At 44.6% G+C, this 27,618-nt stretch overlaps 1 protein-coding gene across 17 annotated transcripts in view; it reads left to right on the forward strand.

Moving 5' to 3' along the window:
* The window catches only part of GRIN2A (glutamate ionotropic receptor NMDA type subunit 2A), a 596,378-nt gene that overhangs the window by 410,598 nt on the left and 158,162 nt on the right, over window positions 1–27,618 (forward strand). For all 17 annotated transcript variants that reach the window (XR_014840820.1, XR_014840821.1, XR_014840818.1 and 14 more), the window contains one exon: window positions 13,465–13,652. Coding sequence is in view for 4 of the 17 variants with exons in the window: in XM_085017620.1 (XP_084873746.1) it covers window positions 13,465–13,652 (188 nt within the window). In the remaining 13 variants the exon portion in view is untranslated. The remainder of the gene's footprint in view (window positions 1–13,464; window positions 13,653–27,618) is intronic.

Below are 27,618 nucleotides of genomic sequence, written 5' to 3' on the forward strand. Positions count from 1 at the left end.
TGGACAATGATCACATTTAACGACTAGGTGATATTTCACTGAGCTAGAGGAAGATTAATTAATTTAACTTTTGTGGCTGTGCATTTTCATCCTACTTTGTCTGGCATTGGAGGGGCCCTCCAAGAGATCGCTCTTTCAGAAAGTTCGCTGATAGCGTTGTTGTACTGGTTCAAGAATGTCTTCTTCCATCAGCTCGCAGGCTTCTGTGCCTGCACAGCACTGTTTTTCTTCACTGTAAGGCATGCTTTTATCTGGTGGACAAGTCCCCCAACTATATGTAATGTCCTTTTTGTTTGAGCTTCTACATAATTCAGAGCTTAACTTATGATCCTCTGTTAGCAACTGCAGAGAGCTTATGGCCTGATTATCTGCTTTCTGACTTTTTCTCTAAGATCTTAACTGCTCTTCCATCTCTGAATTCAGTTCACTCAAATTGCTTTATCCAGATGTTAAACCTTTTTCTGCTACCGTTTGAATAATCTGCCTGAATTGTTTTTGGGGAACTAAGGGAGATATTTCTAACGAACAGATACCATTTACTGAGAGCTTACCTGCGTGCCAGGTTCTGTTCTGGGTGCTTGGCCGACCTTATCTTATTTAAACCTCCTCACAACCCTACTAGACAGCGATTATCACGATTTGCATTTACAGTCAAGGAAATAGGCACAGAGAGATTAAATAGCTCTTCTGGGGTAACACTTGCTCCAGAACCCATGCTTTGAGTCACAGCTTAAAATACTAAATAATCAACCTGTTTCTAATTGTGTGATTATCCAAATCCAAGAACTAATTTCGTTCATACTTTAAAGTGTCTTTTTTTTCCTTTGAAGCTCTTTTTTTTTTTTTTTTTTTTTTTTTTTTGGCCACACCCATGACATGCCAAAAGTTCCTGGGCCTGGGGCCACTGAAGTGACAACGCCAAATCCTTAACCAGCCTCTAGACTACCAGGGAACTCCTGAAAGTCTTAATACCGCCTTTCAAGTGAAATAATGCCTTCCAACAAAATGGAGAAAAGAGATGAACTTACATGGAAAAACAAATGAACAAACAAAGGGTGCATTGCTTATATTGGGAAATTCTTCCTGGGGAGATTGAAGAAGCAGGAGCTTCCTGTCAAGCTCTGTCTCCTGGGAGACCACCTCTGCTCATGGATTGCAGCTCACAAGGGAAATTGATGCTCCTGCCCATCAGCAGCTGAGATTTGGAAAATCTCAGTAGTGTACTTCCTCTCTTTCCACTGTGAAAATTGTAAACAAGCTCCCATTGACCCAGGTTCTAAAACGGTCTCAATGTTAAAGCATCAGCCCCATGTGGTATGTTCTCTTGCTCTGGCAGCAGCAGTGGGGAGGAGTACGTTTTCCTGGTGCCAGGATAGCTCAGGCCATGCAAGGCTTTAGCACAGGCTTGGAGTTGCTGTCACACCCCGTGGTGAGTGCCTGGGCCTAAAGAGCAGCTTCTGCCCTGGCAAGTCCAGCTTCCTTCCATCAAGAGAAAGGCAGGTGGAGGAGCAGTGGGAACTTGGGTACCACACCTTTGTTCCCCCACTGTCATAGTTCCCTAGGGCTGTCAGAACACAAACTTGAGGGTTTAAAAACAAGAGAAATGTATTCTCTCCCATTCTGGAGTTTAGAAGTCTGAAAGCAAGGTGTCTGCAGGGTCAGCTCTAGGGATTGAACTGTCCTTGCCTCTTCCCACTTCTGGGGTCTCTTAGCTTGTGATAGTGCCCTTCACATCCCTGCCTCTGTCTCCAAGTGACTTTGTTCCCTGTGTGTCTCCTCTTTTTATAAGGGATTCTTCTTCCTTTCAGTCATCAGATTTAGGGCCCACCTCAATCCAGGATGATTTCATCTTGAGATGTCTAATTACATCTGCAAAGACCCAATTTCCCACTAAGATGACATTTTTTTTGCTTTTTTGAAACTAAAGTATAGCTGATTAACAATGTTGTGCCAATTTCTGCTGTGCGGCAAAGTGACCCAGTCATTCATATATCTGTGTAAGTATAAATACATACATTCCCTTTCTTATATTATCTTCTATCGTGTTCTATCCCAAGAGACTGGATAGAGTTCCCTGTGCTGTACAGTAGGACCTCATTGCTCATCCATTCTACCTCATTGCTTATCCATTCTAAATGTAATATTTTGCCATCTAACCCCGAACACTCCCTCCTTCTTGACAACCACAAGTCTGTTCTCTATGTCTACAAGTCTTTTTCTTTTTGGTAGTTAGGTTCGTTTGTGCCATATTTTAGATTCTACATATAAGTGATATCATGTGGTATTTGTCTTTCTCTTTTTGATTTACTTCACTTCGTATGATAATCTCTAGTTGTATCCATGTTGCTGAAATGGCATTATTTCGTTCTTTTTATGGCTGAATAGTATTCCATTGTAGGTATGCACCATGTACGATGACATTCTGAGGTTCCAGGTGGATGTGAATTTGGTGGGGGGAGGGCGCTATTCAACTCACCACACTCACGGAGGCACCAGTGTGGTGTTCCCAACGCCGTCTTCTGACAGGTATCCAATATGAGCATCACCACAGAGGGCTCTCCTCCAGGGTCTGGGGCCTCACCACCTGGCGCTGCAGGCGTATATGCTTCAGGGAGTAACTCGTCCTCCACGGTGATGCTCAGCACACACGGATGCCGATCGGAGTCTTGTGCGGGAACCCCCACCAGTGGGCGATGCCATTATTACGCTGGCTACTTTCCTGTGCCTTCTCCACCCCCACCACCTAATTTCGGTTGTTTGGTTGTCCTCACTGTGTGCCAGGTGCTGTTAGAAGCACTGTACCTGTAATTCTTCCTTCAGTCTTCACAACTACCCCATGAGGTTGGCAAGTCCGGCATCTCCACCGGGTACACAGAGAAAATGTTGTCAGGGAGGAAGGAAACATCCTCTGCTCCTCTAGGGTCTTCTGGCTGCGCAAAGAACTCAATTGATATGAGACAGATGAACTGGAGAAAATCAAACAAAAGTTTAATAGCATGTATACGTGGGAGAGACCCCGGAGAACCGAGTCACTGACCACAATCGCCCAACTCCTCACCTTAAATACCATCTTCAGCGAAAGACCACAGAGGATGCTGTGGGGAGGGGTTTGGGACATCAAAGGGGAGAAAGACATTGACATGGAGACAGAAAGGCAACTGTTTGGTAAACAGATGTCTGCTGAGATGTGCAGAGACAGAGGGGCACAGGGTAGACTCTCATCTCAGGCCTGCCGAGACCCCACCTCCGCCCCAGCACACGTAGCGCCTATTCTTTGCAGACGTCTCTGGTGGTAGCTCTATTCTGGGAACAGGCCCTTCATCTGAATTCTTTAGGCAGCTAAGGAGGAGGTAAAAAGAAAGCTTCCCGAGTCTTCTGTTTCTTAAAAATAATCATCCTAAATTAGTCCTCATGCCAAAGAGACAATTTGGGAAGGCAAATTTTGCTCCTCTGCACTGTCGTGCAGAGGTTAAGTCCCTGCCACTTGCCAAGCAAGTGCTGGTGCGCTTCAGAGCCGGGAATGGAACTGGCTTTAGCATCTGTGCCTTTAACCACTATGCCGTATCGCTTCTCATTACAAATATATATTCTCGTCGTCAGAAATGCAAATAAATAAGCATCCATTTGACCATGCTCCAATTCCAGATCACCCCCACCCCCACACAGGAAGTATTGTTATCTATTCGATACATGTGCCATTTCTCCTAGAGCTTCGTTAGGTGCATTTGTGTATATTTATATGTTCACGCATAATTATGAAATTTTATTCTGTGGGATGCTATCAAATGCTATGCCTTAAGGCACAGTTTGGTTTTCAATTAATAATGTGTTTTGAAGAGCCTTCCATGTCTGTAGGTGCCTTTTTCCTTCATTCTCTTTGACAGCTGGGTAGAATTGAATGATTTGCATACATCACATTTTATTAAACTATTTCCCTCTGGGGGGCTCTTATTAATATGGCCACATTAAAAATCCATAATGAGGAGTTCCCACTGTGGCACAACGAGATCAGCAGTGTCTGGGAACCCTGGGATGCAGGTTCAATCCCCGGCCCAGCACAGTGGGGCATGGCTCTAGCATTGCTGCAGCTGTGGCTTAGGTCGCAACTACACTTTGGATCTGATCCCTGGCCTGGGAACTCCATATGCTGTGGGGTGGCCAAAAAAAAAAAAAAAATCCATGAGTTCTCTGCATTTTTGCAAGTAATTCTCTAGAAGTGATCTCAAGAAGTAGAATTTCTGGGTCAGGGTATTTATACCTTCTAGAAAAGTTGAGTCTCATTCAGCTGATTGGTTTACTTATTTATTTTCGGAATGACCCCATAGTGCAGAGCATCAGATTTGGATTGAGAAATACCTTGCTTCATATTCTGGCTCCGATAATTACCAACTGTGTGACCTTTGGCAAATTAAATAACCTATCTGAGCCTGTTCCCCACATCTTTCAAATCCTGTCTCCCGGAATTCCTTTGAGAATTAAATGAATTGACTTACGGAAAATTCCTGGCACTGTATCAGACACATAATAGGGTTTCATTAAATATTCTTTTCCCATCGTGTCTTTACTTTCGTATCTTTCCTGGCCTTTGGGAGTCCCTGTCTTTCAGTCCTGGTGTGTGACAGGTTCTACAGCATCATTGTCACTACCGGGAGTGTGATGTGATGCTTAAAACTAAGCCTCCTAGATTTGAACTCCCTCTCTGATAACATTCAGCTGTGGGACCTTAGACAAGTTAATTAACCTCCTAGACCTCTGGGGTTTTGCTTATAAAATGATGCTAATTATGATTCCTTCACTTGAGAAACATAACTTAGGAACTAGCGCTTAGGAACCATTGTAGGGATGTGAGATACTCAGGCCAAGAGTGCAGTGTCTGGCACATAGTAAACATTCAGGAAAAGTCTGAATGAAGAAGACATCCTTTATAATGAGTGTTTTTAATAATATGCTCTGCACCATAGAAACTTTGTAATGGAATTGTTAGCTCAGATCCCAACCTTTGAACAGTATCTACTAAAACACTCTAGAAAAGGTTTACATGTCAGAAGGAATCCCTACCTTTCCTGTGTCAGATTATGAGTGGTAGCATAAAGACTAGCATTTGCACAGCGCTTTATCATTCATTAAGCCAATTTACAGCTGTTCCTTCCTTGAACCAGAGTATAAGCACATGGGAGAGACTGTTTGCCTTCTGGCCAGATGGGGAAATCACAGCTTAGCTATGTGCACAGACTTGCCTAACACCTCACACCAGTGCTCCTCTGACCCCACATCCCACCCAAGGGCTTACACTCAGATCTGGGGAGCCTTGCAGTGGTGCTCTGAAGGTGTGTTGCTTTGGCAGGTGGTAGACGGGGCTGGAGGCACTGATGCTGTGGAACGCCTGGGGCAGAGGCCTCTGGGCTCGCATCACGTGATCTATCAACAGCTTGGACAAGGTCTGTTAGGGTCCAAAGTTACATTCAACCATAACAAAGAGGGAAGTTGTTGGATCACTTTAACCCATTCCTGATTTTGAGGTTGTCAGTAGGCAAACTCTCTGCCCCTCATCTCTGGTTGTGCTTGTTTTCCTTCCCTCCTCCCTCCCTCCCTCCCTCCCTTCCTCCCTTCTTCCCTCCCTCCCTCTCTCCCTTCATCCCTCCCTCTCTCCCTTCATCCCTCCCTCCATTCCTCCCTCCCTCCCTGTCTGTCCTCCCTGTGCCCTTCACTCTCCCTCTCCTTCCCTCTTGTCTCTTAGTTTCTCCCTGTAAGTCCATCTCCCTCGTTTTAGTCTCTCCCTCTGTCTCACCAATTTCTCCTCTGTTTTTTTCCCTAACTCTCTCTTTCCTATTCTTTCCTTTCTCTCTTCCTCTCTCGGTGCCTGCTTCTGTCTGTATTTCTCCCTTCCTCATTTCCTCCCTCCTTCACCACCTCACGAAATTTCTCAGTTAAAAAAATAAATGATCACCATCCATCTTTTTTTACCCAATCCACAGTGAATATTACTGGAAGACTTAACACAAATTAAACTAACAACAGCAAAAAGCACACAGGGTGAAATTTGTTATTGACTACAAATCCATAGACAACGCGAATCTTCTTGGCCAGTTTTGGATCTCTGCATAATTTTGACCCAGGAGAATTGGACTTGGTGGCAATTATTCCCACTCAAAGAAACTCAAAATGGCAGACGTTATAAATTAGTAAAATTTGCTCTGATCCAAATGCTGATCGATGAATCAAATCCTTATAAAATTTCAACACAAAAGAATTGATCCCGGTGAAAATAGTTTCAAAAAAAATTGGAAACAACTCAGCTATGCTCTGGGAAACATTAATCTAGGAATTAAATTAGCTTAATGGAGTTTGCTCTGAAAAATGCTTCCTTAGTGAAAATACTTCAGTGTCAGTATAATTCTGACTTTAAAGTTTGTGATTCACAAACTCAGAGTAAAAATATGGTTCCAGCCTATGCTCCCAAGCCTGTATTAGACCATCCGGTGCTGATGGCAGGTGCCATCTCGTATGCAGTGAGAGTCTCTTGCCCAACCAGGCACTGTCAAAGGCTGTCCTGTCTCAGTGGGACCACTTCTTGGGCCCATGAAGGCCCCTCCCCCACTGATAGCCCCATGTCTGGGTGCTTGACCATCCCTTCTCTGCCCGGTGGCATGACCACTGCTCTGACAAGCTCCTGAATTTGCATCATGCTATGCAAGTTCCAAAACGCCTTCACTCCCCAGTTTTCATCCATCCAATTTCCAGCCTTGCGAAAGAGGTGTTACCCCCTCATCCTGCCAGTGAGAAAACCCAACCTCAGAAAGGTCCCTTGATTGGGTCTCATTCCTGGGGCTGGCAGAAGGGGACCTGAACCTCTACCCACTGCTCCATAGTTGTCCAAACATGCTGACTGGCCTAAATTGCTGGCTGATGTGCTTTTCTTCCTAGCAAGGCTTTGATGTGCCCTAAAAAAATACATTCAGTTATCATCAAAGAGATGCTTAATTCTCAGTAAGACTTTAGACTAGACCTCCAAAACATACACACACATAACACACACACACACGTTCTGGTTTCATTAATTCATCAGAACAAGTCAATGTCTAGTTAGAGACTTCTTGAATGTTAATGAATGAATAATTAACTTTAACTATATAATTAGCCTTTAAATGTGCTGAGACCCCCAGAGAGCATCTGAACACACACATAGGAGATGACGAGCTAAAACCGGAAACTTTTGATTAGGAAATGTCAAGCCGCTTGGCAATACAAAGTCCTTTTCCCCAAAGGGGCTGTGCTGAGGCTAGGGGCCAGGGTCTTCCCTTTTGTAGGGGCAATAAGCTTGCTGGCAGACAGTCTTGGGGCCAAGAGTGAACATTTAGGCCATTCTGCCTATACAAGAGAGACCACCTATGTTAACAGGGTCAGATCTACACACTCGAGAAAGCTGCAGCAGCTCTTCAAAGCTGTCGGAAAATCCGGCAGGAAACCGCTAGGTTCAAGTAGTGTGGGGCACACGTGGCACTGCTCCTTACTTCGCTCCTTTGCAGATACGCAGAGAGGAGGGCTTATTTCCCCCTCTCATTCTGAATTACTGTCATTTTTAATCATTTGCTTTCCCTGAGGATTACGGATGACAGGGAGAGGGTGAGAGCACCCACCCAGCCCCGTGGCACAGCCAGCTCAGCACAGCAGGGCATTCATTCCGGGCTCTGGTTCAGTTCTAGCCCTCACACTGGGGAGGCTAGGTGGCCTTGCATTGATCACACATTTGGAGAAGCGCTCACTCCCCTGTGGGGAGCAGAGGCAGAGAGGTGGGCCAGGGACTCCGTCCCCATTCCTGGTTCTCAAGCAGCATCTCTGGGCCCGCCCAACCCATGTGAGGAGCACTTGGCCACGGACAGCCGTGCAGCTTGGCAGGTGCTGGGGATGCAGGGGTGTGGACAGTCCTCTTGAAACGCAGGAGAAGAAAACACCAAGCAGAGCAACATCTCCAGGTTCCTTCCCGTGAGCCCTCAAGCTCCCAGCTGACCCCTCGGAGTTCTGAATCCCCTTCCCTCCAGCGCCAGCCTCTAATCTCAGTGTTGTTCCAAGCCCAGCGCCGCCAATGCCCATACTGCAGCCAGATCTATCACCCTGTCTCCCGCAATCACGGCTCTAACCCCCCGCATGCTGCTGGTCTAAGTCGGGCTTTAGGTGGCCTTTGTCTCTTTCTGACCCTCTACCCTCAACCAGAAGCCACGGCCATCCACGTTGAAACATCTCCCAAAGGAGCTGGGTAGGATGTGTTGGGGGCAAGAGAAATTTTCTGTGGACAGAAAACCACCTCACTTGGCTCTTCATCTGTCGGGGAAGAGATGGTGAAATGGAACAATCCACCTAATCGTTTCAAATCTTTTCAAACTCCGACTGCTCTGGTCTCATCCTTGCCTCTCTTTTCATAACGCTGGCTTCATGTAGAGCCATAACCCCCAGGCTGGGTTGCATAAGTAGCAGACAGAGCTGCTTGTTTATTCCACAAGCCTTATGGGTCACGTGGTCATAGTGGTTACATCTGTGGCATTTGTCATCAGACTAGGTTAAGTCCAAATGCTGCTCTGACATTTACATAAGCAGAGTGGCCTCTCACTCATTTTACCTCTCAGGGCCTCCGTTTCCTCATACCATGGGGATGGCAAGAGGGCATCCATCTTTGCCCGGTTAGAAGAAATAAATGAGATAACGCCCAGAAAGTATTCAGGACTGGATTTGTCCCACAGAATGCGTAAGTTGTAAGCCCCTTTGCTGGGAAATTTGAACTCGATGGAATGCGCCTAGGTGTTCCGGGCATTTGCTGTGTGCCAGGCACTGCAAGTACACTCTACTTGTACAATGTCGTGTCATGTCCCACAGCCCTCGAAGGGGCGACAGTGTCTGCTCTGCTTTGCCGAGAGAAGAACAAGGCTCAGCCATGCAGGTGCCTTGTTCAAAGTCTTTGACCACAAAGCCCACTCTTGAGAATGTTAGTGAGTTTCATATATATATATATATAAACAATGGAAACATTTTTCCTTTAGTTGGAAAGAGATCAAAAGCAGAGGTCTTCCAGATGGAGCGATCGAGGAGGGCCCAGGGCCCCGCGCTCTCAGCTCCCCTGCCCACCTGGAGCTGCACCATCCACCTCAGTAGCCGCCAGCCATGTGTGGGCATTTACACTAGAATCTAAACTAATGCAGATGCGAACTGTTTACATTTAGGAGTGGTAGGTCATGAGGTCCTGCTGCACAGCACAGGGAACTATATCCAGTCACTTGTGATAGAACATGACAGCAGTTAATATGAGAAAAAGAATGTGTGTATATATATATATATATATGTGTGTGTGTGTGTGTGTGTGTGTGTGTGTGTGTGTGTGTGTATAACTTGGTCACTTTGCTGTACAGCAGAAATTGATAGAACATTGTAAATCAAGTATAATAATTTTTTAAGGTGTTCCCATTGTGGTGCAGTGGAAACGAATCTGATCGAACCTAGCGGGTTCGATCCCTAGTCTTGCTCAGTGGGTTAAGGATCCGGTGTTACCATGCGCTGTGGTGTAGGTTACAGACAAGGCTTGGATCTTGCATGGCTGTGGCTGTGGCATAGGACAGCAGCTGCAGCTCTGATTTGACCCCTAGCCTGGGAACCTCCATGTGCTGCAGGTGCAGCCCTAAAAAGACAAATAATAATAATTTTTTTATAAAAAGGAAATGAAATAAAATTAAAAAAAAAACTCAGTTCCTCAGTCGCATGAACCACATTTTAAGTGCTCAGTAACCAGAGCACAGACATGAAGCATTTCCAGTTGTAGAAATTTCCACTAGACAGTGTTACCACAGAGGGTTTGTAGGTCCACATTTGGAAATAGCGCAGATAAGCTTCAGGCTGCCTTAGCCTCTCAGGACTTCATCTGCTATAGCTAAGAAAGGAAAATAATAATAATGAATCTCCCTACTGGGCATTGGTGAGGCCCCATGGGACAATGCAGATAAAAATACCATGCACATTTGTCCAGCACTGTGCGAACAATGGCCATGTCTATCAGAGGGGGCTGTGTAAGCCCAGCATGTTTCTAAACATGCAGGGAGCTGTGACCATTGCATTTAGACCCCAACTCTCTAGAATCATCAATGAAGGACAGAATCCGAGATCATGTGGCCCTGTGGTTTCCTTCATGTACCATCCTCACTTTCATTCAGTGTGGCCCTAAGACCACAGAAGGTCTCTCTGGCCAGACCCCTCTAAGAGCCTGGCCAGCGGCCCGCCCAGGTGTGCCAACCTGTCCCTGCTTTCTCAGAATTAACTATGTCTTTTGCAGTTGTCCTCCCTCTGACTTGATGGAGTCTTGCTTTTGCAAACTTTGTTTTCTGAGAAAACTTCCCTTTTTGGGGGAAGAACTCAGATACCCTCCACCTGCTCCTCCAGTGCTCCTGCCACCATGCACAAATCAGCCTTCAAAAACTCTTCATCCCTGGGAGTTCCTGTTGTGGCTTAGTGGGTTCTGAACCTGACTAGTATCCTTGAGGATGCAGGTTCAAACCCTGGCCTTGCTCAGTGGGTTAAGGATCCTTCATTGCTGTGATCTGTGGCATAGGTCACAGATGTGGCTCGGATCCCGCATTGCTGTGGCTGTGGCGTAGGCCAGTAGCTGCACCTCCGATTCGACCCCTAACCTGGGAATTTCCATATGTGTCAGGTACAGCCCTAAGAAGCAAAAACCAAAACAAAACAAAAACTCCCCATCCCATATTTCCACAGGCCTCAGTATTACTGATTGTCCAAAAGGCTGTTTCCTCTCAGCTTGTCAGCTCTGTTCACCATCACCAGACAAGGCCCAGTTGTTCCCCCTTTTCCACTTGGATGATCTGATCCTCTTTTAATACTCTCAGAGTATAAAACCAAGTCTCCAGCCCTACAGCTTTGAGACGAAAGCTTCAGAGGCATTCTCTTGGTGAGACAAGACTTATAGGCTTGCCCCATCTCTGACCATTACAGAAACAAAAAATTAAAATGAAGGACACAGCCATAAACCTTCCAAATAGTTTTGTTCCCACAGGGAGTCCTTTAGCAGCTGTCTCTGACAGGATGCCGCATTTCACATCCTCTCCATGCCACTTTTATTTTTCTTTGCTTCACTGTTTTATGTTTTCTTTTAAGGAAAGAAGGGCAGTCAAGTTGAAAAAGTGTCAGGAAGTTGAGTCGTCTCTGACTTAGTTTTCATGCTTACTTTAGATTGAGACATCTCCCCTATAGTCAGGGGTGATCATTCCAGCCTTGTTAAAGAACTTTAAAAGTTCAGGAGTTCCCATGGTGGCGCAGTAGTTAATGAATCCAACTAGGAACCATGAGGTTGTGGGTTCAGTCCCTGGCCTTGCTCAGTGGGTTGGGGATCTGGCGTTGCCGTGAGCTGTGGTGTAGGTTGCAAATTCGGCTCAGATCCCGCGTTGCTGTGGCTATGGTGTAGGCTGGTGGCTACAGCTCTGATTAGACCCCTAGCCTGGGAACCTCCATATGCCGTGGGAACAGCCCTAGGAAAAAAAAAAAAAAAAGACGAAGAACTTTAAAAATTCGAAACAGCACACGTGCCCACCAGGAGGGGTGTAGGTCATGAATTAGGCATAGCCATGCCTTTGAAGGCATTACTGAATGCTTGCCTTTTGCAGGGTGCTGACCGGGAGGGGCAAACAGGACTTCTGAGATGGGAATCTTCTCTGCCATGAGCTACGTGGTGATTTCAAGGATATACACATATGCAAAAATTTATCTAGCTCTTTATTGCATATGAGTTATACCTCAATAAAAATAAATGTACCAAAAAATTAAAAAGAGTGCTGTGTTTACTGACACAGAACTATATTCACTATGTGTGGGGTGAAATGAGAAAAGAAAGCCATGTGTGATATGGTTTGCATGGTATGGTTATATTTGGGAGTTGAAACAGTGTTAAGAAACTACATCCTATGGGCCAACCTTTTTTGTAAATAATGTTTTATTGGTTGAATTCATTCATTTATATATTATCAATGGCTACTTTCATGCTGTGCATTAGTTTCCTAGGGCTGTTGGAACAAAGCATCACAAACTGAGGAGTTTAAACAGTAGGAATTTTCGTCTCATACTTCTGGAAGCTGGAAGTCTGAGGTCAAGGTGTTGACAGAGCCATGCTTCCTCTGAAGACCCTTGGGAAGCCTTTCTGGGCCTCTCTCCTGACTTCCAGTAGTTCCCAGGCTCATGGCAGCACAGCTCCAAACTTCGCATGGCATTCTCCGTGTGTGTGTGTCTATGTTTAGATTTCCCCCTTTTATTATTAATTAATTTTTTGCTTTTTGGGGACACACCTGTGGCATATGGAGTTTCCCAGGCTAGGGATCGAATCAGAGCTACAGCTGCCAGCCTACACCACAGCCACAGCAATGCAGGATCCGAGCTGCATCTATGACCTACACCACAGCTCCTGGCAATGCCAGATCCTTAACCCACTGAGTGAAGCCAGGGATAGAACCTGTAGCCTCATGGTTACTAGTCAGATTTGTTTCTGCTGCACCACAATAGGAACTCCTGAATTTCCTCTTTTTATAAAGACATCAGTCATATTGGATTAGAAGCCCACTGTGCTCCAGTATGAGCTCGTCTTAACTAATTACATCCGCACTGGCCTTATCTCCAAATAAGGTCCTATTTAGAGGTACTCGTGGTTAGGACTTCAGCGTATGGGATTTGAGGAAACGCAATTCAGCCTTTAACGTACTCCAGCAGCAAAGTTGAGTAGTTGAAACAGAGCCTAAGCCTAAACTACTTATTATCTTGTCTTTACCGAAAAAGTTACCAACTCCTGTTTTACAAGATATGTGTGTGCGCATGTGCATGTGTGCATACAAAATTTGGAAGGTCGTTTGCAAATATGTTAAGAGGTTGCTTTTAAGTTATGAAATTATAGGCAATTTTCATTGTAATTGTATTCTTAATATATTCTATATTATGGGGGTTCTAAAAATTATTATGTAATAATTTTTGTAGTGCAAGTACAAAGCAGACTTGTTTCTTTTGGCAGGAAGAGGCAGCATTCCTATTCAGTCTCTCGCCCCTTCCTGCACGCAACCCCCACGTCCTCCTGTCCCTTGATGGTTTGTTTTGTTCTGATGCAAACCTTTCTAAATAGGCCACCGTGCTTCACTGTTGGGAGTGCTAAGGGCAAACACTTAGCAAACCAGCCAACTCGACTGTTTACTCACTTGGGCATAAAGATTCTTCATGTCTTTATTTAGCTGCCTCTTGTAACTCAGAGAGGAAAGGTTCTGGCTTTTATCTCCTCATTAAAAATAGATCCTTTTATGATGATGGGATGCAGCAGTCATGAGTCATCATCTCCCATGTGAAAGGAAGTGTGTGATGCTGGATCAGGCCTTAGGAGCAGGGCCCCGAGATGGCACCTCACCATCCCCCTGACTCTCTGGCTTCTTGTCATTGCAGGAAACTGGACGCTTTCATCTACGATGCTGCGGTCTTGAATTACAAGGCTGGGAGAGATGAAGGCTGCAAGCTGGTGACCATCGGGAGTGGGTACATCTTTGCCACCACTGGCTATGGAATTGCCCTCCAGAAGGGCTCCCCTTGGAAGAGGCAGATTGACCTGGCCCTGCTCCAGTTTGTGGGTGATGGTAAGACCTTGGTTGACCCCCTATTGCTGGGGTACTTGAGATCTTCTTTTTCTTAATTGGCTTTCCGGTGGATATGGTGTTTGCTCCCTGAAAGTATTTATCGAGTGCTTATCACATGATACCATGATTCTTTAGGTTGCTTATAACAGAAATCAATTACAGACAACTAAATAAATTAAAAGGAGTTTATTTTAGGGATGCAGAAGTTTCTATCTCAGTGAATTTAGGAAAGAGTTGAGCAAGTAGGTTCAGAGGAAAAAAACAGGAACCAGGGTAGTCCTGGGGCCTCGACAGTAGGAATTCATAGGTCCTCTCCCTAGAGCAGTGGTTCTCAATGTAGGGAGGGTGTTTTGCCCCCCCAGGGGATATTTGACCCTGTCCGGAGATACGTTTGAGTGTCACGACAAGGAGGCTGTTTGATAGTGGCCAGGGCGTAAAGGCCGGGGATGAAGGATGCTGCCAAACATCTCACAATGCTCAGAACAGCCCCCCCCCCCCCAGTCTTGGAACACAGAATTGCCTGACCCCAAACATTAGCAGTATCAGGGTTTAAAAAAAACCTCTACCCTGGAACAGTGACACTGCATAACTAGGCTATGAGAAATCCCATTTCTGTTTTCTAAATTCTAGATTTCAAATTCCAGAGGAAGGATTCCTGATGCATATGGGGCCAGGCACTCTCTCCTGGTCCTGACAGGAGTGACCAGAGGTGGGGTTATGTTATACAAATACTACAGCTCCTGTTATCCTGTGGAGGAATGCAGGGGGAGCAAGCTCTATAAAAAGAATAGTGAGCAGAAATCCTATGAGTCTCCACTACAATCCACTTCTTGACTGCCTATCATGCAAAAAAAGACTGTTTCCACCCTCACGGGGCCTGAGGAGATTGTGGTATTTATGGACCTGTTGAGCTAATTGGACTGACCGACTCCAGCAGCATTTCCTTCTGTCCTTTCTTTACTTGTTGGTGGTCTCACCACAGCCCATTGTGCCATGACGTGGTTTTTAGAATCTTGTCATGGCTCAGATGGCAGGCGAGTTACCCTTTGAATTTCCAATACTAGACAGGAAAAACAAAGCCAGTGGAGATAGCAGGTTGACCCTGGAAACTTGAGTCCATGCGAATAGGATCCAAAGGCTCGGGGCATAAGGCAGAAGCTGCCTTCAAGAACAGGGGTAGGCTGTATTTGGAGATGGTTCTAGAACATGCTGTGCCTGTCGAGAGCTAGAGGGAGAAGACAGTCTGGCCACCATGCTGGCCCAATACAGTTTTGAAATGGGCAGAGGTTAGTGCATGTAATTGGCATGAATTTGAACAAAGGGCACAATTCCTTGCACTTTCTACTCCCAGAATTGAACCCTAGATTCTTGCAGTGCCATCAGGAAGTCTAAATGTGTTTTATAGTTAACTCCCAGGTGAGAGCATCTGATTCTTTGAATTCCCTACAGGGCAGTTGTGACTTCCTCAGATCAAGAGCCATGCTCTCTGCTGTGTAATAGTGGTTTGTGGCTGTGTTGGTCCGCTATTGCTGTGTCATCTTAAAGGCATATGGCAATAAGCGTTAACGTTGCCCATGGGCACGTGAGTTGAGTGGAGAAGCTCTACCGTTGGGCATGGTGGGCATGGTGTCTCCTCTCCCCACTGCAAGCCCATGGATCGTCTCTGTTCCACCTGTGTTTATTCTGGGTCCCACTGGCTGAAGAGGCAGCAGCTACTTGGGAAAAGTTTTTTTCTTGGCTGTGTTGGAGGCACACATGCACATGGCAAGTTTCTGCTTTGCCGCCTTCACCTCTCCTAACACCCTACTAAGATCCAAAGCAAGTCCCACGGCCAAGCCCAAAGTATCCTCTGGAGGGGTACTCCACCTTGTGTGGGGAGAGCTTTGGAGTTAGGGACAGGGGTGTGGACACAGAGAGGGGTGAAGGGTGGAGACCAATTGTTCCGTCGACCACAGTGGGATAAACTACTCAGTAAACCAGAGTCTTGTTTCCAGCAGTAAACACTACAAAATCTGGAACATGACAGGTAACTAGTCAATGGAGGATTGAATGAATAAATGCACTCACAGATGAATGGTTGGTGTTGGGATGTATTTTATTTGACAGGAAACTTTTAAATACGATGGGTAGTTGTCAAATAAGTCAGTTCTAACTCTACTCCTACTGACCGCTGCTGTCACTCTTGCAGCATCTACTATGAAATAGCCACATATTTAGGGAATGGAATATGCCAGTCACCACACCAGATGCATCACCTGTGTTCTTTAATATTCGTAACAACTTTATGAAATTAAATGTTGCTTACACTCACAGAGGAAGACACTGCAGCTCCGTGGGCTTGTGAGTCCTCTAGTAAGAGGCAAAGTTTCTGCTTAGTCCATTATGTAAGACTCCTGCTTCATTTAATTCTCTAGGATATCTGTCAAAGTTGGTGAATTAGATGCTTGAAATGCATACATCCTTTTGGAAGAAGGAATTTAGTGTATTGTGAGCAATATTTATTGTCCCATTTAGGGGTGATGTTTCTTAGCCTCAGTTTATTCATCTGCAATGGAATGCAGAAATGTGTAACTGATAAGGTTATTGTGAAGATGAGAGGTTATATGTGAAGAGCTTAGCTAAGCACAGCCACCTGGAAATAGAGATGATTCAATAAGTGCTGGCCGTTACCATCATCGCCACTGCAACCACCATTATCATTACCACCACCATCATCACCACCAACATCACCATCATCACTACCATCACCATCATTGTCAACACCACCACCATCATCACCACCACCAATATCATCACTGCCATCACCACCATCACCATCATCACTACCACCACATCACCATCATTATCAACACCACCACCATCATCACCATTGTCACCACCAACATCACCGTCATCATCACCACCACTGATATCATCACTACCACCACCATCACCATCATCACCTTTATCACCACCATCACTGTCATCACTACCATCACCATCATTGTCAACACCACCACCATCACCATCACCACCATCACCATCATCACTACCACCACCACCATCACCACCATCACCACCATCACTGTCATCGTCATCACCACCAATATCATCACTACCACCACATCATCACTACCACCACCACTATCACCACCACTATCAACACCACCACCAATATCATCGCCACCATCACTACCACCATAGTCGTCACCATCATTAACACCACCATCATCATCACCACCACCATTATCATCACCACCATCATCACCTTCCTCCCCTTCCTCTTCCTCCTCCTCCCTCACCTTCCTTCTCATCATCATTGTTGTCCATCCATAACTCCAGTATTCAACATGCTCATTTAGTGTTGTATTGGTGATGATATGGTCAAGTTAGCATCATGATAATGCGATGCTGAACAGAAAATGTCCTCTTTGTGGCAAATAAAAAAATAAAAAAGCAAAGGCTTTCGGATAAGCCAATGATGTGTTCCTTGTACTAGCAGAGCATCCCAAGATTCTTAGAGATATTTTCTGTCCTGGTTCTTGGCTTTCCTGATCAGACTGCCTGGGTTGAGAAGTGTGTCTCCACAGCTTCATCTTTCGAGACCATCTGGAGACAAAGACATTGGCGAGAAGATGACGTTGCTCCAGGGGGCGTCTTAAGATAATCTTCCCGGAAGGCCATGTCCAATTCTGAATGTCTCTCTAGGAGTAAATACATGAATTAACACAGCTGCATAAATATTTCACTTATCTTATGCAGCTTCAGCAGGATTAATTATGCTCTAAAATTAGACCTGGAAAGAGCACAGTGCTGAGCAGTCCCTAATTATTATTCATCCTCTGGAATGGAGTGTTTATCTCTTGTTATACAGTAGCTTCAGTGGACGATTACGAGTCTAATGAGTGTCAAAAGTATAAAAAATTTTCCTAATGAGTTGTGTAAATATAACCTTTGAATGAAGTGTTTGGTTATTGGGGGAGCCTCTTCTGTGAAGCCTGCCAGGCATGTCCCTAGGAAAAGGCCTGCTGGTTGTCCTTAAGGGAAGACCTTACCTTCCTCTTCCTGTCTTTCTGAGATAGGGGAGTGCACCATGGGGATCCTTCATGCTCAGTAGTTTAGTAACAACACTCAGAGGTACTTTTCAGCACTGATCATTAATATCCAGCATTTACTGAGAAACATGCATTCCTAGGCACTGATGTTCCAAGAAGATTTCTTGGTCTTTTTCTTCTTTCCTTCAAGGAGCTTATAGTCCAGATGGTTGGCAATGTATGACATTAAAATATCTAATCTCTGGAGTTCCGTCATGGCACAGTGGTTAACGAATCTGACTAGGAACCATGAAGTTGCAGGTTTGATCTCTGGCCTTGCTCAGTGGGTTGAGAATTCAGTGTTGCCGTGAGCTGTGGTGTAGGTCACAGACACGGCTCAGATCCCGCATTGCTGTGGCTCTAGTGTAGGCCGGCGGCTACAGCTGCGATTAGACCCCTAGCCTGGGAACCTCCATATGCCGCGGGAGCAGCCCTAGAAAAGGCCAAAAGACCAAAATAAATGAAATATCTAATCTCAAAATATGAACATATTTGTAATAATTCATACATACGTGAATTCATATATACTATGTGTGTGTGTGTGTGTGCATTGTTAGCTATCTTGGGTAGGTAAGAGAGTTTTCAAGGAGAAAAAAATATATATATATATCAGTTTTTTTCTTAATGGACGAATGAAAGGACAGAATGAGTCATAAAGGAAACAAGCATAGCAAGATTTAGACAAAGATAAGAATGAGCCAGGGTTTACAGGGCTTCATTCAGGAGCTCTTGGATGCCTGGTATCACCCTGGCACCTGAAAGGTGACAGCTGAGTGAGAACGTAAAGTGTGAGAACATAAAATAGCATTGCTGGCTTCAAAGGGGAGGTTGAATGGGAGATCTCTTAGGTCCTACCGATCTCATGGATCTTGTAATTTTTTTTTTCCTGTCTTTTCTAGGGCCATTCCCGCGGCATGTGGAGGTTCCCAGGCTAGGGGTCGAATCGGAGCTGTAGCCACTGGCCTACACCAGAGCCACAGCAATGCGGGATCAGAGCCGCGTCTGCACCCTACACCACAGCTCACAGCAATGCCGGTTCCTTAACCCACTGAACAAGGCCAGAGATCGAACCCGTAGCCTCATGGTTCCAAGTCAGATTTGTTAACCACTGCACCACGATGGGAACTCCGATCTTATAATTTTTTAATGTGCTTCTGGGATTTGAAAAGACAGAAGGAAGATCATAGAGGGCGAAGCCCCTTTTGATGGATAGAGGCCAGCGAAAAATATTAGGGAAAACACGATGATATAATAACATTATTTAGAAGCAACTGATACTGAAAAAAATAGAAGGAAATAACAGATTTTGAGCCCATACTCAATGGTCCAGTACCGGCCCAAGTAGGTGACAAATGATCTTAGTGACTCTTCATACAGTATCCTAGAGCAAATCTTATTGTCTGATGGTTTGCAAAGCAGGAAAATGAGGCTCATTTGGGTTATTCGAGCTCTAGAAGAGCTTCTCAAACTTTAACCTGAACAGGAACCACCTGGTGATTTGTTAAAATGCAGGCTTTGTTTCCATAGGTTTGGGATGGGGGGAGCCTGAGATTATGCGTTTCTAACAAGCTCCCAAGTGATACTGATGCTGCCAGTCGATGGATAACACCCTGTATTGATTTTCTTCTGGAGGTAGAAATTGAACCAAGTTCACCTGACTCCATTTCTGATCATCTTTCCAATAAACCAGGGTCCTGAGAGAAATCTTGCTCACGTGTGACCAGATCACCTTAGCTATAAGTAATATATTTAGCATTGAGAAGCATTTAATCTTCCCCTTTGTATCTTGCTCCGTTTTTATGGCTGTTGGTTTCTTTTTAAACTTAGAAAAACATGATTTCTCCCCAGTGTCTAGTGTGAGTTCAATGAACAAATAAAATGAAACATATGCTTTTATCATAGATTTTTATAAATTCTTTAGATGGTATATTCCATTGCACTTGTATTTAGGTATATATGGTCGATAGCCTAAGTAAATATTTGAAGGCTATGACTCTTATATTAATATTGTATTCTAGGGTGATCAACTCAACCCATTTTGCTGGGACTCTCCCAGTTTTAAAAACTAGCTAGTTTTTGAAAATAAGGTTTTATTGACCCATAGCCGCATCCATTCATTCAGGTATTGTCTGTGGCAGCTTTCACTACCCCAGCAGAGTTGAGTTGTTGCAACAGAAGCTGTAGGACCTGCAAAGCCCAAAATATTTACTATCAGGCCCTTTCCAGAAAAAGGATGATGAGCCTGGTCTTAGACTATCTGGAGAAAGATAAGAAAGGCAGAGACGACTTGAAATTGTAGGTTGTCCAGTTCTTCTAAGGGGAAGACAAGATTCAGGTGGAGAAAGGAAGAAAGAAAAAGGCAGATAAGGACAGGGAGGGAAAGAGGACCCAAGATCTGTGAGGAGAAGAAAGGAAACCAGTGGAGGGAGAAAATGATAATGGGATAAAGGAGAAGAGAAAGGAACAGTACAAAAGGAAGGCTGAGGAAGAGATGGGGAGAGAGGAGGGGGTGGAGGAAGGCGGGAGCGCGAGAGGAGAAATCAGAGAGAGGGCTCAGGGCCCCTAAGGTAACAGTCAGCCTGGGCCCCTAAGGTAACAGAGCAGGCTGGCTTGCTCAGCCGAACAATGAGCCACGTCGCAGATGAAGCTGAAGAAGCCTGGGAGCCGTCCACTGCCCATCTTGGCTCTGCACTGGAGCAGGACATAGACCCCCGGCTGACTCACTCCTGCCTTGGAGATGTCTAATCTGTCTCCCGCTGGCTTCCCCTGCCAGCAGTTCTTTGTGACACAGGTCCCCGTGTCCTCAGATGACTCAGCACCACCCCATGTCAACCAGCAGCCTCGGCCCATTTAAAGGGATAAATGCCAAATAAGGATGGGGGAGAGGATGGGTCGAAAACCTACCTGGCGGTGGGGGCGGCCACATCTCTCTCTCAATGCAAGTCATTCAAAGCTACCGTTATCCCATTGTCATTGATATAGACATTTAACAACTCTGGCAGCACTGAAAGAGGGGGAACTGTGGGTCATAAGATGATCTGATTTTATATATGTAATTGCATTCACTCTTCACGGTGATTAAATGGCCTGAGTTGTGATTAGTTCTCCCTGTCTACAGATGAGGAAACTGAGTCACAGGAAGTCAAAGGAATGTGTCAAGCTAGGAAGTGGCTGATCTGACCTGAGCAAGTAGACGTCGGGGCCTTGGTGTCTTACCTATCATGCAATATTGCTTTTCCTTTATCTGCTGTAACCCTCACACATAGCTGGGAAAGCAGGCCGTCCCATCTGGAAAAAGGGGAAGCTATAATTAAAGGCAAATGGGTCAGAATTCAGTCTCTGTTCCTCTTCTTTCACTGAAGGAACAGCATTGGTCGCCTGCAAGTGGTATTAGGCAGAAGAACGGCGACAGAGGTGGAGGGTGGGAGGGAAGGCAACCTACGCTTTTTCCATCTTTCCACGGAGGAGACTTGTCCATGCCCCTGGCCCCTGCACCATGGGAACAGGCTCAGCCTAATTTTTGAGATCATTCAACCCTGGCAGTTTTGGGAAAACTCAGAACCCAGGAGCAAGAGATGAGAAGGAATGAAACAAGGACAGAATGTAATTAAGAGGAGTCAGATGTTTGGCCCCGATACAGGCTTGCCGAGCAGCCTCTCCAGGTTCACAAAGACCGTGGTTGCTGGACTTGCTTGCTCCCCACAGAGCTCCTCAGAGCTGCATAATCCCCAGCATTTCAGAAAGTTATTGTTCCTTGTTAAACGTGTTTTAATCAAATTGAGACTTCAAAGGCAGAAATCGCAGTTTGGGCTGAGCTGCTGTGCAAATCACAAGTTTTCTAATCGTTAGCAAAGACCAGGTGCCATTGACAGAGCCCCCCAGTTCATTCCCGCCTTTGCTCCTTCATTCATTCATTCTCCCTCTAGACATTTGTCCAACAGCAGATAACTGAGCAGCTTCTGAGCTCCAGGTGGTAGGATAGAAAAATGAAAGGCTTTTGCCGTTTCGCCCTTAACAGTTTACCTTACTTACAGAGATGTTGTGCGCATTTCTGTGTCCATCAGACTCACATGTGGAGGCTGTTGAAAATAATATACTTAATTTTCATCCCTTAAGGTGTTTTTCCATCTTCTCTGGGTGATTCTAATACACAGTAAGACCTAGGAACTGCTGTTTAGAGTAACAGTATTTAGTGTTTAGAAGCCTCGGATTCTCTGATCCATCGGCAGGTACTGGACGTCAGCGTCAGTGGCCAGTAGATCACCCATTTGGGGTCCATGGAATTGGATGTTTATTCAGCCTCCTCTCGGGGCTCCTGGTTGGGTTTCCATATCCAGAGACTTTGGGGCTCGTGAAAACCCAATGAAGAAGTGGTGTGGAACTTGTGTCAGCCACACAGTGACCACGAGAAGGAATGGGGGAGCTATGGGGTCAGACTGTGAACAGAAGTAGTTAGCAGGCTGGAATGTTTCTCATCCAGAAAGGAACAAAGTAGATATGAAAGTGTTTGTTGCTTCCAAAGACTCTGTTTTCATGAATTTACGAGTCTAACAATAGCTTGAACAGAAAAGTGGGAAGACTTGAAAGACTCACCTGTGGGCAGAGAACGAGCCAGTGTTTCTGTTGTTTAAGTTAGGTCTGGAGCCAGGGTTGAAGTTGATGGTTGTCCTGAGTTCTTACACGTGCAGATGTGGGGGCTCATTGGAAACCACCAGGGACCTGTGGCTGGAAATCCCTACCCATGGGCTGACTGAGTCTCATTTTTTCCTGTGGATTTCATTGATGCTTCCATTTTGTGTGGATGGCTTTTACATGGCCACGAACCTCACATATGGACAAAATGATGGCGCCGACAATGTATATCCAAAGAGAGGGATGATTAACAACCGTTTTGGTGGTCCAGCAACTTAGTCACTTTGAGTCTCTTATGACCTAGAAACGAAGTCCAGTGCAAACTACTCATTGGGAAATGAAATGTTTCCAAAGGAAGAAATGTGTGGATCCCAAGTGTAGATTAGCGATAAAGGGCTTAACGGCTGCTTCCTTGGCCTGTGACCAGATGGTACCATAAAAACTAGACTTGTTTATCTCCCTCCTAATTTTAACTAGAGACATACTTGGAATAATAATGGAATGGTACTTACTGAAGAAACAGATAAAATCCATAAATATCCTGGAGAGCCATTGACTCCCCCTCTCTGTTAAAGCGCTGAGGGTTTTCATCTGTGTCAGTTCGCAGTGAATTTCCCGATAGGTCTCTCGAGATCCAGAGTTGCAGTGTTTATTATCAGTCTGACACCAGGATTAGAACAAGGTCAGTGGTGCCAAATCTGTGCTTGACAAGCAGTGAATCGCTCAAACCAGAGAAAATCAAATGTCGAGAGAACCATCAAAGGTGAAATAAGACATAATGAATGGTTTGCTGGGAAGTCAAACACTGATGTCACTGAACCTCACGTAGGATTTATAGGGTGAATGAAACAGTGGCCTCAAATCTCTCTCAGCCTACATTTTTTAAACACTTGGTTTAGAAAGGCAATATACCATACATATAGAGTTGCCCCAACCTACTATTTCAATTTGTAAATTGAAATACATATATTACCTTTCGAACCTTGTTACTTATAGACAAATTTCTTTAAATAACTATAGTTATTGGTTATATACACTTTTATATTCTACTTGGTTCTCTTACCAGTATATTTTCAATAGTTTTCATGGTGTTGCATAATCTGGTCTTCACAGTTATTTTAATTTTTGCATGAAATGCCGTAATCGCTATTAAACCATAATTCATTACATTACTTTCCTCATGTGAAACATTTCTCTCTCTTTTTCTGCTAGTATGGATAATACGGCAATGAACATCTTTCTGCCCATTTTTTTTAATCTTTGGAATTATTTATTTGTAGAAAACTCTTAGATATAGAATTTGAAGGGTTAATGGCTATAAACATCTCCAGGAATCTTGATCTTTTGTGTCATGTTAATGCCCAAAGTTTTGTTCCCATTGAAATTGATGGACTGATTTTACAATAGCCTAGCAGCATTGAGCATTATTGTTCATTTTAGGATTTCAGAAGGTGCAGTGTTCTAACTCATGGTTGCTTTAACTCGAATTCCTTCAAATACTGGTGAAAAAATGTTTTTTAAAAAGTGAGTTGTCTTTTCATCTTTTAGGGGCATTTAACTGTTTTTTTGACAACTTTTAGTGGGCATTTTATATGTCTTAGTAATTTATTACAACCTTGGTTATACAAGTTCACATACAAAAAAAGTCATGAATGTAGCAGCTTGGGGTGTAGGTAAGAACAAAGGCATTGGGTTCAAATGTCAGAACTAATCTTTAGAAGCTCTGCGACCTTGGGAAATTTACCCTTTTTAAGAACCAGTTTCCTCCTCTTTCAGTTGGGGATTGTAACAGCACCTGTAACATCATCAAGTTAAATAGTACAATTGGTATATACCCATCAGACAGTGGGTACCTAGTAAGTATCATAGATGAGAACAGTGATTAAATTGGAATTTATTCTTGTTCATATATACATATATAGAGAGAGGGTTTTTTTATATCATTTAATTTCCTTTTTTGATTACTTAAATCAGGATTCTGCCAATTATGGCCCACATTGGCCCATTGCCTGTCTTTGTAAATAAAGTTTTACTGGAACACGTCCAGGTCCACTCATGCACTCTGTGTTTATGGCTGCCTTCAAGCTGCAAGGGCAGAGCTGAGTAGTTGTGACAGAGTCCATATGGCTCGTAAAGCTGAAAATATTTACTAATTAGCCCTTTACAGAAAAAGATTTCTGACCTCTGGCTTAAATTATAAAAGTAAAATATGTGCTTTTCAAATAATTCCAGCAATATGGGAGAATTTAACATAGCCCATGCCCCTTCATCCTTTAAGACATTTTTCTTTGTAGGAAAAAAAGTTTATATTTCTTTAAAAATGAGGTTTTTTTTCTGTTTGGAAAGTCTGCTTTCTTCCTCTTCTTTGTTATTCCCTCCCTCACCTCCCAAGTAGAAGAACAGTTTACCCCTCTGGTATGCCACTCGTCTTTTTTTTTTTTTTCCCCTTCTATAAACTATAACATACAGTTGACCTTGGTGTCTGTGGTTAGGGGAATTGGTTCCTGAACCTGCTCAGATACCAAAATCCGCAGATGTTCAAGTTCCCTATACAAAGTGGGGTAGTCTTTGCATAAAACCTGTGCCATTCTCCCATGTACTTTAAATCATCTCTAGATTACTTGTAACACCTAATACAATGTAAATGCTGTGTAAGTAGTTGCCAGTGCACTGCTAATCCAAGTTTTTCTTTTTGGAACTTTCAGGGATTCTTTCAGAATGTTTTCCATCACTGGTTGGTTGAATGGGAGGATGCAGACCCTGCAGATACACAGGGTGAACTATACCTTTGTTTATATTGCACAAAGCTTACTGTGTAACTGCCACCCAGACAAAGATCTAGAGCAGGACCAGGACCCCCAGAAACTCCCTCCTGGCGTCTTCCAGCCAACATCTCCCCCAAAAGTAACCACCCTTCTGTCTCCATGATCATGGATAGGTTTCACCTTCTTTTGAATTTGAAAAACATGGTAGAATCATACAGCGTATATTCATTTGTGTCTTTTATGACATGGATCCATATTACTGCATATAATCATAGCTTACTTTTTTTCACTACTACACGGCATTCCATTGTAGGAATATACTGCAGTTTATTTATACACTTACTACTGGTGAACATTTGTGTTATTTCTCATTTTTGTCTGCTTTGAATATGCTCACACATTTGTTTGGTGCTTCATTGTTGGGGAATATACCTAGGAATGAAGCTGGTGAGCAGATACTCTGCCTCAGTCGATACTTCCAAAGTTTTCAGAAGAAGTACAACCAATTTGCATTTCCACCAGCAGTGCCTGTGGTTTCTCTAGTCTCAGAGTGGCCTGCTTCTACCTTCCATGAGAGGTAAAGCAGGCTCATATAACTGAACTCTCAGTATGTTCCTCAGGGCTGTGTGGTCTGATGCTATGGTGTGATCATAGCCACTAGGTGAGAGATCCGGATTCCTTTCCCAGAGTCTGTATCTTGACCTCAGCTGCATCGTTAGCAGAATGTTGCGAGAGGAACTGTGTCTAACCCCACACACTTTCCTGGGTTGGAAACTGAACCTGACTGCTCCCCTCCCCAGCCCACTCTCCCCATCATCCCCAGCCATCAACCCCACCCCAGATGGGGGCTATGGGATATGGGAGAGGAAGCCAGAGGAGCACCACCACCACAAACAGGGCAAGGGGGCTGTCCCTGGGGTTGCCTCCCCTTCCATATCACCCCATCCCTCTCCACGAAAAGAGAAGCTGGCTTTAGTTGTGAATGGCTTTGACAATAGGCACAGGGTCCCTCCTCTCAAGCCCCAACTTTCCCTTTCTGTTCCTCTCCCTCTTCTTCCCTCCCTCCTTCCTCTCCCCTTTGCTTTCCTTCTCACTCTTTCCTTCTCTTCCTCTTTGAAGCCACAACCAAGTCTTGAGCGCCCGCTCGGCCCCCTGCACTGTCCAAGGCATTGGGAAACGCAGCTCAAATGGACAATGGGTGTCATCCCTTTACTTAAGGATTTTACAGTGTCAGAGCGCTTGTGCATAACACTTCACTTAAAAAGGAACTGAAAAGCAGTGATGTCATGTCACTTGCTGAAAGAAAGAAGATATTTCTTGGCATGGGTTTTGGAATGACTGCTGTTCCCCACCCCACCCCCCGCCTCCTTACATTCATAGCCTTTTAAAACACAAGGATCTCTCTGCAATATTAAAAAGTCCTCACACTCTTAAACGATGAGTCATAGGATTTTGAGGACTATTGATTGAGAAAATGTGCGATGTCAAAAAATTACTGTGAATTCATTAATGCTCACAAATGCGTATGCCTTTTAAGTCATGGCAACTGGCATCTTTAGGGGTGTGAGGCAAATGCGTGAAGCTGACTCCACAAGGAAATCCATATAGGATTTCCTGGACTTCTTGCAATTTTCCTGCAGTCTTACTCCAGAGAATTATATTATACTCCAAGGTTAAATTGTGACCATGTAACCTTGTTTGACATTTGATGGAGATGCCCAATCCTCTCTCCTCTTTTTCCTTTTTCTTCTTCAAGAGACACAGGTTGAGGACCTGTGTGCATAAAATTCCCCAGCTCCAAGTTGCAGGGTCGATCAGGTGTCCTGTGCAGTCCCAGCCAGGTGGTGATAGGCAGCAATGAATTCTGCAACACTCGAGTTGGAAGGTGGTGGTAAAACATGCTAAAGACAGCCCGTCTCTGCATCTAACTGGGTACATTTAAGCCTAGCCCTATTTTTATTTTGGTTTTGTGACTTCTCAGCATTATACAGAAATGGAATATTCTGACATTTAAATAAGGGAGACTTATCTTCCAAATCAGTCTATTTGTGTCCAGAATCTTGCACTATTCCTCTCCCCCCCCACCAAAGGTGTTTTATTTTTTTCTCCAGAAAATTGTTCAATTTGGAGAACATGGCTACAGAGGTCCTAGGCTCTGGAATGCTATTACTTCCAGATCCAAGGTCATCGGGCTTTCAATCAAGAGTGTGGAATTAATGAGGCCAAGGCCCCAAGGTCAGTGATCACATGGCCTGGCTGACCTCACTCTGTTCCAAAGCCACAGACCACATTCCATCCCCGACCAGCATCTTCCTCCCAGGTCAACTGGTCAGGCAAGGACTTGGCTTCAACACGGCAGCTCCCAAACCATCCTCACTCCCAGGACTACAGTTCAGAGCTCACAGAGACCAAATCTGTTCTCACTGGGGACAGGAGCCTGCCAATGAGGGTGCCCTAGATTTTCTACAAAGGAAGTTGTTCCTTTGCCATTTCCAG

This window comes from Sus scrofa, chromosome 3, assembly GCF_054392235.1.
Source record: "Sus scrofa isolate SSC_HxYL_T2T_F1_AM1 chromosome 3, Sscrofa_HxYL_maternal_Yorkshire_Landrace_v2.0, whole genome shotgun sequence".
NCBI classification, from domain to species: Eukaryota; Metazoa; Chordata; class Mammalia; order Artiodactyla; family Suidae; genus Sus; species Sus scrofa.